Genomic DNA, 13,801 nt, shown 5'->3' with positions numbered 1-13,801 from the left:
TTAACACCTTTTCAACGGGATTTTTTCTTAAAAAGTTTATTTTTAAAATGTACAGTTTATTTTTCTTTGATTTTTGGACACGTTAAACTTTCATCCTTGCGATTGCTTTTACAAAAAGAATTTTGGAAAAATGCTAATATTTTGTATTTAAAAAAATTTTTTTTAAATGAAGCTTCCGAGTACACTTCTCACATCTTTAAAAATGTGATTTTGGCAACAATTTTCCTTTCTTATTGTTGTTGATAGATTTTTGATGAAATCACATCATTTTGAATAGTTTCATTCTTTAGAAATATGGGTTTGGCAACAATTTTTCATCGTATTTCTTATGTCACTGTTTTTAAGAGACTGGCATATTTCATTGTCATTTTTTTATATATATAATACATTTTATAATTTTTTTTTCATAAAGTTGTTCCGCAGAGTAAAATTCTGTGTGGAATTTTTTGTTTCGAGATTCTTTCATGTTATTTTTTGCTTATTTCACTATTTGTAAGGTATTGAAAAGTTTTGCATGATTTTTTTTCTTCAACAGAAAGTTGGTTAATTTTTTTATTAGGATAATTAATATTTGTATTAAGGGATATAGCTTATTTCATTGTAATTTTTTTCTCTTGACAATATAATATAAAATACTATTAATTATACTTTGCTTTTCAGAATTTTTTGTTTTTTGTATTCTTTTATGTTATTTATTGCTCATTTCATTGTCTTTAAGATACTGAAAAGTTTTGAGTGATTTTTTTAGGAAACAAAGTCCTTAACCTCCTTTATACCATTTGAGTTCTTAAGATTTTGCAAAGGGAAGTTGGTTAATTTATTTATTAGGATAATTAATATTTGTATTAAGGGATATTGCTTATTTCATTGTAATTTTGTTATACAATCAAAAGTTGTTAATCCGGACTCATCGGGACTTCGGCGATTCCGGATTATCTATTTTTCCGGATTATAGATCATCAGTTTAAATCTGGTAAGATGGCATGCAGAAATTACAAAATTAAAAATATGAAACCATAATTTATGAAATAAAGAACAGTTATGATCTAAAGGGTATCAAAATTTACAAAAAGAAAAAGCTTAATATTTATTAAATACCAAATATGTAGTCAATACCAAATACTTAGAATATCACCAGGTTTCTGTACCATGCCTATCAAAATTTAGTACATTTCTTCTATGCATTTCAATACAAATGCTCAGATTTCTACTGTCACTTAGAGCATTCAAATCATTTTAAGCTGTTATTATATTCTAAATATAGTTTTGCATGACTTGCCCTAAATATTTTGACAAAAAATTTTCTTTGTCAAAAAGAATTTTTGGGGAGGCAAACTATATTTTTAATATTACAAATATTGAAATTTCATTTGAGAACACTTTTCGAAAGTTTCAATATTGAAAATCCTTTTATCAGGTTTTAATCAAATCGCATCAGGAGATAACTGTAAATATGCAGTAATGTTTGGAAAATATGCATTGACCATCCTTTAAATTTCATTTCAGCATGATTACAAATCACAAAAAGTTATTATCAAATTAATATTTAAGGTATTTCTTTATCATGTAACTGAACTTTTGAATTGTTCATTTTTAAGAGAAGCACGGTGATACTGTTTTGAAATACATCTAATTTGCTATTTATAATGTTTGGAAGCAAAACTTTTTACTTGGATAAGACATTTGTTTGGAATACAACTTAAGTTTAATAAATCACAACTACACACACTTTGTTTATCTCTTTTGAGACAATACTACCACCACTAATGAGCATCAGTATGTCTGTTGTTACTATTCAGTAAACAATTCATGCTAACACTGAACTTCCAAAAGATTTTGTGTTTCTTTTTTTTTTTTTTTTCATGCAAATGTTTTGCAAATTTATTAACTATGAACTTTAGGCAAGTTAATGAGAAGAGTCACGCAATGAAGAAAATTGTTAAAACCACCGTCAAACAAAATGGTATCTCCATTGTAAAAAACAAGGATACCATTAAATCCACTAATGCTGCAAGGGGGTGAATTTGGTAACCTTATAAAGATCAGGGACATGTTGAAAAATTGCTCTTGATTCTGGATAGCAGAAAAACACTTATGTACAGTATATATTTCAGCCACTGCATTTGCATTATGGTATTAAACAGTACTCTGATAATAACAAGAAACATTAATTTTTGTAGTCATTTTCTTAATTTTGGTAAGGCGATAAAGGTTACTAGCTAGGAATTTAGCAGTGTACATGGATAAAGTCAAGAGTGTGCGCAATGCCATTTTTGTGCAATTCTGGGATTTTTTTTAAGTGAAAATAGGTCGACGTGTACATAGATGATACGGTGTATGTGGAATTCTTAAAACTGTGGCAAGCAGTGGGCGATTCTGCACTTTCTCCCAATTTCGCACCTAATCTTCGTCATGATTAAGCACTTTTGTTCCATAAAAGTTCTAGCATAAGCGTAATTTGGCTAGCAGATTGTTGGGAAAAAATTTTGATTAAAAAAAAAGATGCCTTTTCTTCGTGAAAACAAAATGGCGTCCAAAAACAAAATAGCAGGTTGCCGTAGCAGAGTTGGTCGCCAAATTTTCGACAAAAACCACCAAGTTACCATAATCCAAAGATTAATGCTTTTTTACAGCTAATAAATGTCCCAAGAAATCATAAGAAAAATACTATCATATATAGAATAAAACAATTTAAAAGACACTTTCTATTATATCATATAAATCAAGCTTCTTTGATGTTGATGATGTATTTAATTATGTGTGTGTGATTATTGGCAAAGCCTCAAGGGCTATCTGCCTAAGAGGAGGACTTTCTAAGAGAAACTGGCTTGTATACATGCTACACATGGGGAAAACCACGAAAAGGCCCATGCAGCCAGCCCGTTTGTGGGATTCGAATATCGGACCAAACTACCAGTGTTCAGCGACTTTACCACTCGGCCGCTGGTGGGCCCAAGCTTCTTTGAGTATAAAACTGTTGATGTACGACACAACGAAATATTAAAAATTCAAATAGTTAACAACTTGCGACATAAAATAATGAAATCATTAGTGGGATTCAACTGCTTCTCTGAGGTTCATCAGAAATGAGTTCTTAAAATACTTTGTGAAACAGTTAATTTTCATTAAGAAGTTTATCATAATAATCTGCATTTTCCAAGAATATCATCCTAAACAAAAGTGTTTAGATTTATCGAATTGCAAAAGAAAAGTAACCCTTATGTCTTTCAATTGAATAATTATATCTGTACCACATTTCTCAGTGTCTTATTTCTGATAATAACAACTTGATGATTTGACTTATTGTGACTTATTTATACATTAATGCTGGGCTGTTCAAGTGGATAATAATAAAAGTAGATAAGCTTCAGAACAGATTCAACAAAAACAATACAAATTTTCTTTATAATTACTTTAAAAAAATTTTCTAGAAGAATGAGTAACATAGTAGTGCATGCATTGTTGCAAATCCAAGAATGTATTTAAATGAAAGTCCAGGAACAACAAATTATTAGATTAATTAGAAAGCTGACTCATATACAAGCACTATAATAAAATAATTCAGAATGGAACTTTTCTTTATTTCAATTTAAGTCCAAATTTTCTTAATCAACTATTTTTTTCTTCTAAAAGATTCCAGTCTCTTTTGAAAAGTTTTTAATTAATAGAATATCATAACATGAGAACATAGCTCAAGATCTTATTTTTAATTTTTTTGCTGCCACACTGGTAAATGTTACGGGACATTTTATTTTACAGCAGATAATTAAATTTTGTACAGTCAAAAGTCGTTAATCCGGACTTGTCGGGACTTCGGCGATTCCGGATTATCGATTTTTCCGGATTATAGATCATCAGTTTAAATCTCGTAAGATGGCATGCAGAAATTCTAAAATTAAAAATATGAAACCGTAATTTATGAAATAAAGAACAATTATGATCTAAAGGGTATCAAAATTTACAAAAAAAAAAGCTTAATATTTATTTGTTTACTTTATTAAACATTTCTTTTAATATAAGTTGTTTAAGTTGCTTCGTTTTATGTGATAATATTTCTCTTTAATTCTATAAACAGACATAATTTCTTGTTCAGTTACAAAGTTCCGCTGTTCAAGTCCCGTTAATTGCTGTGCCGAGAATACCGACTAACTTGTCAATCGAAATTTTTTCGTTTTCACTAACCTCTCTGTCACATTCTTCATGTCTTTATCCATTTTTTGCAGCAATTCCACTTTTTGTTTGTTGGACATCGAAATATACTTTCGTTTTGTAGATCCTTTGGAAGTTCCAGCATCAGAAATTCTATTTGACATAATCGAAAGTTCAAGTTTACTTTTATAAAATTGCTCTTACAGTCTGCAAAAAATAATAAGTGGGATTCAATTCGAAGATTAAGGAACAACGCAATCATTAACATTAACTGAAATAGATAATTAGATAATTTTAGCTTACACCGTCCATTATACATTAAACGCGCAGGCGAAAATGTATTCTGCACTTGCGCACATGCATATGCGCAGTAGTCAAGGTCTTACACGCGCGCGTTAAACGCCTGTGTGCATGTGCCAATGCGGCGCATGCGCAGAAAGTTTTTAGCTTTGAGGTCCGGATTATAGATCATTCCGGATTATGGGTGTCCGAATTAACGACTTTTGACTGTATAAACAAATTTATTCAGGGTGAATACAACTATTTTCTTAGATATAATATTAGCTAAAAGGCTTTATGCAGCAGTCAAAAATAATTTCTTAATCAAATTACCATATGTATGTGCTTTTTTTTTTCTTTTGATTGATAAATTATGTATCCTTAACTTATTACACTTAAACCTTATTGTAAATTTGCTGAAAAAAAAAGGTTACGTTTTACATTTTTATTTTCGCTTTATGTAGAATCATCTTGGTCACACAGGAAATCTGTTTTTGATACAATGTAATTTTCAAACAACAAATCAAGTCTTAAAAGAATAAATTATTTCTTTATATTCACACTTACCAATATCCGAACAAAGTGACAAAAGATTAGTGAATTTAATGAAATACAACATGAATTTCTTTGAAACTAAATGTAAGTTGCCTCCAATTTTAACAACTAAACGAATTTTATAACTAATAACAGGACAAGTTCTCTGCAAAGAAAACTACATGTGCACATGCAGAGGGTAAATTCAGCCACAATTGTATTTGTGTTTCTTCGTATCATCCTCATAAGCAGTAATTGATGAAAGGGCAAATCATAACATCAAAACTTAAGAAAATTTAATTTTGTAATGATGAGAGGGAAAAAAAAGGCATATTCACCTTTTCAGCTCCAGATCAATGAACATATCTAAATACCAAATTCAATAAATGTATGAAAGAAACAATACTGCTTTCTGGTTCAATTTTCATGTTATAAGATTAATAAATAAACTTGAGGTTCAATTTCAGATCTGCATCATTAATACTTATCTAAAGAAAACTAGCTGAACTTTTAGCATCTCAGCTCTGTCTTTACAAATAATTTTAGTAAAAGTTTGTTTTCAAAGATCAGCTTAACCAGAACATAACAACTAATAATTTTTTGATAGGTCATGTGCTTTGCCATAATCGGTTAAGCCAACAGGTTTTTAATACTTTAGTGACAATAATTGAAATTAAATAATATTTTTAGTTAATTCTATCCTCATTGAATAAAAATTCTGTAGTTGTTACTGGATTTTACAGAAGATTTTTTAAGGTGTGGTGTGGTGGTGTATTTAATTATGGCAAAGCACACAGGGCTATCTGCCTAAGAGGAGGGATGCCTTTCGTGGAGGACTTTCTAAGGGAAACTGGCTCGTATACACGTTACACATGGGGAAAACCACGAAAACGCCCATGCAGCCAGCCCGTTCGCGGGATTCGAACCTCGGACCGAACTACCAGTGTTCAGCAACTTTACCGCTCGCCCGCTGGTGGGCCGAAGATTTTTTAAGAACACAGATTAATATTCAAGACATGCAATCCAGATAGCATAGTGGTTAGGGGAGCAAGGGGGCCTGCAAAGGGGCCGGGTTAGAATAGCGGAGAAGGCATGGTTGTAATAGGTCTGTCTCTTCACAAGAGGCAATGGTGGCCACCTATTAGATGACTGCACAACACAATGGCCGTAATTTCTGGCTTTTGGAGTAGTCAAGGCTAAGGCCTGCCACTGGATAAAAATATATATATATATATATTTAAGATACATAGAAAACACCCCTAAAAAAATCAGAGTGGTTTCTTCAGCCTCCAGGTAGAAAACACAAAGAAACTATCAGTGCTTTACTGTTGCAGTCATCCACAGACTTCATTTGCAACATGTAAAAGACTTTAAAATTAACTGACCTATTTTACTGATAAAATTTATATCTAATAAATCTTAAAAGTAGTAAATCAGAAAAAATCTGAGACCTAGTTGGTGAAAAATTTGACACAGATAAATTTCCTGGTACTCTTCCAAGCCAATATATTTTTAATTTTAAAAAATGTTATTAAATTTTTTAAGTGTCTTTACATTCTTTTTGAAAATCTATAAAGCAAATTCCTAAGTAAAAAACCTTTTTTATACTCTACTCCCATGAAATTTAGAAAAGTTATGACTTCACTGAATTCATTACTATCTTTGACACATAATTTTTTATCAGCATTATATTAGTTTTCTAGTACAACTAGGTAATATTTTACTATTTACAAAAACTAATAACTATTACAATGGAAAACATGAAAAGCAAATCACCTATATTATTCACTATCCTACATATTTGGTGAACATAAAAGAAAGTCAGCTAATCTTTGGAATATGGTAACAGGTAGTTTGGCGACATTTTGGAGGCGATAAAGGTTACTACCTAGGACTTTGGGAATAATGTGAGAAGTACTCAGTTCCAATTACGCATTATTTTGTGTGAGGGAAATGAGAGATCACAAGATATGTCATGTGACATTAATGGACGAATCACTGTTCTTTGATCGGAAAAGGGGGTAAATTTGTAAAAATATCTGCTGTACTTTATACCATTAGTTTCATTCTATGTTCTTCGAAACAGTGTTGTTTAATATTTGGATCCCATTGCCGTATATAAAGTAAATCCGAAATTTTTATTGAGTTTATGTGTAATTGAAAAGAATTGCTTAATTGCGGATAAGTATGAATGTCCAACATGTGGGAATGAAATGAGATTATGTGAAAGGAAGGATATTACAGATAAGTTTGAATGGCGGTGCAAGAAATCTGGTGATAATGGATATTTGGTGATCCGCCACGCACTCAAGATTCTGTAGAAGATTAGGTAAGTTAGTATTTTTAATTATTTGAGGATATTATTTTTATGCATTTTTCTAAATGTAAGGAGTAAATAAATTAATATGGTATTATTGGAAAACTGTTATTAGCAATGATTTAGTTTAAAGTAATTAGGATTGTAACCCAATTTTTATTAATTTAATGTATGTGCTTATTTATATTTTAAGTAGTGTTTTTTAATTTAATTATATTTTAATTTAATGATCGTGATTTTGAGAGTTATATGTTTGTAGTACAGTCAAAAGTCATTAATCCGGACTCGTCGGGACTTCGTCGATTCCAGATTATCGATTTTTCCAGATTATAGATCATCAGTTTAAATCTGGTAAGATGGCATGCAGAAATTATAAAATTAAAAATATGAAACCGTAATTTATGAAATAAAGAACAATTATGATCTAAAGAGTATCAAAATTTACAAAAAAGAAAGCTTAATATTTATTTGTTTACTTTATTAAACATTTCTTTCAATGTAAGTTGTTTAAGTTGCTTCGTTTTTTATGTGATTATACATTCTCTTTAATTCTTTAAAGAGACATAATTTCTTGTTCAGTTACGAAGTTCCACTGTTCAAGTCCTATAATTGCTGTGTCGAGAATACCGACTAATTTGTCAATTGAAATTTTTTCGTTTTCAATAACCTCTGTTACTTTCTTCGCTATCAGAAGCGAATTATAATGACGAAGAATTTGATTTAAATCATATCAAAGATGGAGTACATCGAGATGAAATACTACATTTAATAAGGAATTATAATAAAATAAAAACATCTGCCCTGAAGATAAGGATAGTGCTGACAGATCAACTTCCAATTCATTGCGTGGCGCCGCCGCGTTAAAGATAAACAAACGTTAAAGTTTAGATAAACAAAGGATATGCCTTTATCCATTTTTTGTAGCAATTCCACTTTTTGTTTAATGAACTTTGAAACATACTTTCGCTTTGTAGATCATTTACATATTAATAAATATATACCAGAAATTCTATTTGACATAATCGAAAGTTCAAGCTTACTTTTATAAAATTGCTCTAACAGTCTGCAAAAAATAATAAGCTGGATCCAATTCGAAGATTAAGGAACAACGCAATCTGCAACATTAACAGAAATAGATAATTAAATAATTTTTGCTTAGCTTATACTATCCGTTATACATTAAACGCGCACTCGTAAACGTATTTTGCGCACGCGCACAAGCATATTCTGAGGCGTAAAGGCCTTACGCGCATGCGCAGAAAGTTTGAAGCTTTGAGGTCCGGATTATAGATCCTTCCGGATTATGGGTGTCCGAATTAACGACTTTTGACTGTATTTTGGAATATGTTTGAATAGAAGTAAATGTGCATGGAAAGAATTTAAATATTTGACACTAAGTATTTGTAACCATTTTTAATGTTTTGTTATGAATTCGTTGGTAACGTTTATAATAGATAATTTAGAGGTAAAAGTTTTTGGATATTTTATTTATATTATACGTGGAAATGTTCATCCTTGGATAGGGTATATACTTTTTCGCTATCAGGTAATTTCATATATGTGCTTTTTACCGAGTTTAAAGATTCACAAAATTTTTCTGCATTTTCGTGCAAATTTTTGTAATTTATGAGAAAAGAGCAGTGTAGATGAATAAAGTCAAGAGTGTGCGCAATGCCATTTTTGTGAAATTCTGGGATGTTTTTTTAAGTAAAAATAAATTGACGTGTACATGGTTTAATTATATTTTAATTAAATGATAGTTATTTTGTGAATTAGATGTTTGTAGCAATTTGGTATACGTTTCAGTGGAAGTAAACGTGCATGGAAATAATTTAAATATTTGAGACTAAGTATTTGTAACCATTTTTAATGTTTTGTTATAAATTCGTTGGTGACGTTTATAATAGATAATTTAGAGGTAAAAGTTTTTGGATATTTTATTTATTTTATATATGCAAATGTTCATCCTTGGAAAGGGTATATACTTTTTCGCGATCAGGTAATTTCATATATGTTCTTTTTACCGAATTTAAAGATTCACAAAATTTTCATGCATTTTCGTGAAATTTTTCTAATTTATGAGAAAAAAGCAGTGTACATGGATATAGTGAAGAGTGTGCGCAATGCCATTTTTGTGCAATTCTGGGATGTTTTTTTAAGTAAAAATAAGTCGACGTGTACATGGTTACTGTGTATGTGCGATTTTGAAAAACACGGCAAGGAGTTTGCGATTCTGCACTTTTTCCCAATTTCGCAGTTAATATTTGTCGTGATTAGGCAGTTTTTTTCCATAAAATTTTTAGCATAAGTGTAATTCGGCTAGCAGATTGTTGGAAAAAGTGTTGAGTAAATAAAAAGAAAAGAAACATGTCTTTGGCGGCGAAAAAAAATAGAGGGTTGCTGTAGCAGAGTTGGTCGCCAAATGTTTGCCAAAAAATCACCAAGTTACCATAATCCAAAGATTAACCAGAAAGTCATAAATAAATTAAATTGATGTTACACATGTTTAACTACAGAAAAATATACTGACACTAGGAGCTTTCAATTCAAATCTATACACATAACAAAAATATATATTTCTATAACAGAATAGGATATTAAATTTATAATATAATTTAGAGTAGAAGGATATATATTTATGTAACAGAAATATATAAATATCAATAATAGATTTAATGAATACGAATTATAACATTGCTCTTGCCTTTTGTTTTAACTCAAATACACAAATGTATAAAAATCAGATGATTTACCTTTTGTATCAAGCAATATTAAAAATGCATTCAAATGCAATAGATTTCTATTAGTTCTAACTTACAGGAATAAGCAATCTCTGTTTGTTCTACTGGAAGGATCCTTAACCCTTTGACATATAATGACGTCTTGAATGTGCCATTTATTATTAATGTTAAAGCAGATTTGATGCATCTCAACTGTCGCAAAATTACAGTTGTTTCAAAACGATTCTGAATTCAAAATTACAAAGTTGTTATATATAGTGTTTGTTTTTACAGTACAAAGTTTTGTTCCTATAATTTTTAAGCCCAACAGCTATGAATTTTATTCGTATGTAAAGGGGTTAAAATCATTTCAAGGTTAAGGTTGATTCATCTTTTTCCATCAATGACATTAAATTAATCTTATTGCATAAATTTATCAACTTTCTGTTTAAAAAAAATTGAGATGGTAAATGTAAAAAATCAATAAATAAATTGAAATGTCAATAGCCTTAATTCGCCGGTATTATTAAATATGTTTCAATGTGGAGAATAGGTTCCTGATCATAGATACGTCCTTAAAATTTTCTGCTTATTCAGATCCCAGCATGTATCAACATAACATTTCCAATACATATAAGAAGAAATTTTGCCAGAAGAAAACATAGTAAATCATACAAACAGATTTCAGGCGAAGAAAACAATATTATAGGAGTTCATAAAAAGATGCAAACTGCAATTAATGGTGAAATGCGGCAAATTTATCATGAAGCAATTTTTTTTCTTTTAAAAGTGGAAAGATCTACGTATTTAATAAATCATAAGTCCTCTTTAGGATTAATTGCTATTAACATATGCCACAATGCAAGCGAATATTCAGCAAAACTAATAAACAAATTAACTTTAGTCTAAAGGATTCTGAATTTTAACTGGAAGAAAGCCAACGAATAAAATTCCCGATATATACAAAACATAAATACATATACTAAGCTGACCCACACAGTTTGAATTATAAATTACATGTACACTATAAACATAATACAAAAATATAATGAACAGATTCCGTTGAGTATAATTTTTACTGTATACAATTTAATATGTTTAATGAATTACCATGAAGTTCACGCGAAATTACGCCTTTCGCAGACATGGCTATTCAGATGTATTCACAGGTGAAAAGTAATTATGTTATGTGTGTGCATCTTTACAAAAACATCTAAAACTTATGATAAATGACAGAAAAAAAGGGTAAACATAACTTCTAAGTTAATATCAAAACCAACACAGAAGAGGGAGTGCCCCCACAATCCATTATTATTATCCACCAAGCGGTTACAGCGAAACATTTTCGATAATACAATAACAATCGGAACTTTGATATTTTTCAAATACACAAGCAGAGAAGAGGGAAATGTGGTCATGTGAGTTATGAACACCCATCTCTATATGTGGTCTGTTTAATGGAGTGATAACAGATGTGTTACTAAAACTAATTGGTTTTTCAAATTTAGAAATTTACAACTACTGCGAAAAATTGAAAAGTACCCTTGGAAGTGATTTCTCTTTCCTTGATATCTATAAAAAGGATAGCCTCCTGTCCAAGGAAAAGCATGTGAGCAATATTTGTTTTTAAAGTAATGCCGGATAACAAGGTACTTATAACAAGCTGTGCAATGCAGAAATGAAGAACACAATTAATTAAGAAACATCTGTTCAAATTTCTGCAGAAAATGAGGTAAGGTTTATAAATTTTTAGAACAGCTTCAGTACTTCCACCTTCAAAATTTCTTGCTTTCACCAGAAATCATGGATAATAAAAATCAATTTACGGCTTAATCCTAGTATACGGTGCACATGAGAGTTGGCGAAATTCGGGTTGAAGAGACTAATAAGCGCGCCAATTGTGGTAACCAAGCCGATTTTGGGTGCTCTGGAGGAGAGTGCATTTGGGAGCATTTTCGCGCATGCTCATTAAATATTTTAAAATGAGAAGTTTTGATTGGTGCAGATGGAAGAGAAGAATTATTTCAAACCATTGTTTGGAGTTCCGTTAATCTGTGTTCGGCTGAACTGAAGGAGAAAGGATAACGTATGTTCAGGTAAAATTTATTTATCTTTTATATTTTGTATTTTTTAAAATAGTAGTAGTGGTTCCGCCGAGTTTCTGATTGGTTAATATTTTTTAATTAATCGGTTTTTGGTCAGATACTGAATATGATTTTAGTTTGATAACGTCTTTTATTCTACAGTTCGAGTTGCTAACGTATTTTGTTCTACAGTTCTATTTGCTAACGTATTTTGCTCTAGAGTTGGATAACGTTACCTTTCGATTATGATGTGCAGTGCTATGAATTGCGATTATTTAAACACGAAATTTTTTTGGAAGTTAAAACTGGAAGGAAAGCTTGCTGTAATTCAATGGGCAGTAGATGCCGGATTGCTGCCGAATTTTAAAAATCGCGCCATGGGCGCACCGTATACTAGGATTTGGAAGGAACGTGGAGTGCTGTTAAGCGTGGGATGAAGGGGACGAAAAAGGTAAGCGAAGAGTTTGACTCTTATTTCGTGGAATATATGTGGCGGTGCCTGAAAAATAAATCGTCATCCGAAAAAATGAAAGACTTTATATTTGCAATAAAAGCAATATATCCGCCACCCGAGTTTGAGGGCTATGGCATTTGAGTTATGATATAGACCCTAAAACATATGTGACACTGAGCCATGGTATTTAATTTATTATATTTGATATGTAAATGTTTTGTATTTGTTGCCGGCGCAAATCTCGCCAAGCAGACTCTATTGGCGACAATACGCAGTATACGCATAAAAAATGTAGACAAATGTTAGTTCGAAGAAATTTTGTTTTAATTTTTTTTAATGTCGTTTAAAATTTTGTAAAAAAGCCAATAAATTTTTAAAAAGACAATTTAAGAATTTACTATGCTTTCATGGTAAAACATCCTGATTCGCCGGCTAATATCACGTGACCCCAAGTGATTTTATCTCATGTAAACCCTGGACCGAACTACCAGTGTTCAGCGTTTTTATCGCTTGGTCGCTGTGAGCCTTATGCCTACATAAAAAGCTTAAGAATTGGATGAATGAAGCTTTCTTAATGTACAGATTTTATTTCATTTTTTATTAATTTTTATTTATCTAACTAATTATTTATTTTTCCCTGATATTTGAACTTTTTCTCAGATTTATTTTCAAAGGAACAATGTCTTGACAGTTTTGTGAATCGAAAATAAATGATTAAGTCTTAAATGAGATAAGTTGTACCAATAAAAAAAATTTTTAAAAATTCACGTTTAGAATGTAATGTATGTAAGTTGTTATGCATACTGCTTATCTCAACAAATGCTCAAATTTTTTTTTCTTTGTTGAAATCAATAGAAATTTTTTTTTATGAAACTAACCATAATAAAACGTAGAATTTTATTTAATTTTTATGTTTGAATGTTAGCTTCAAGAATGGAGTTAACAAACAAGTTATAAGGTCTAGTCGTTCACGGGAGCATACAAATTGTCAATGACCTTCTGTAAGATCTCTGGTGACTTCTCACTAGTCAACAGAGTCTGCTGAGGAGTAAAGTTATTGAACCCTGGTAGTTCAGTCCGAGTTTTGAATCTCGCGGACGGGCTGGCTGCATGGGCGTTTTCCCCATGTATAAGTTGTATACAAGCCAGTTCTCTTAGAAAGTCTTCCACGAAGGCATCCCTTTCCTCAGGCAGGCTTTGCCGTACTCACATACACTAACCAAACCAAACTCACTAACCAACATGATATTTAGTAGCAATAAGA

The 13,801-nt window shown here is 30.8% G+C and overlaps 1 protein-coding gene across 4 annotated transcripts in view; it reads right to left on the bottom strand.

Moving 5' to 3' along the window:
- The window catches only part of LRR (capping protein regulator and myosin 1 linker 1 leucine rich repeat protein), a 224,324-nt gene extending 213,014 nt beyond the window's left edge, over window positions 1-11,310 (bottom strand). For all 4 annotated transcript variants that reach the window (XM_085815078.1, XM_085815079.1, XM_085815080.1 and 1 more), the window contains exon 1: window positions 11,110-11,310. In XM_085815078.1, coding sequence (XP_085671204.1) covers window positions 11,110-11,146 — 37 coding nt within the window. In that variant the 5' untranslated portion in view covers window positions 11,147-11,310. The remainder of the gene's footprint in view (window positions 1-11,109) is intronic.
- Window positions 11,311-13,801: the final 2,491 nt, after the last annotated feature.

The sequence above is a fragment of the Stegodyphus dumicola genome, chromosome 4 (assembly GCF_044657685.1).
Source record: "Stegodyphus dumicola isolate Sdum_Otavi_A_Nest chromosome 4, ASM4465768v1".
In the NCBI taxonomy this organism is placed as follows: domain Eukaryota; kingdom Metazoa; phylum Arthropoda; class Arachnida; order Araneae; family Eresidae; genus Stegodyphus; species Stegodyphus dumicola.
This window is presented reverse-complemented; position numbering and strand designations above follow the sequence as displayed.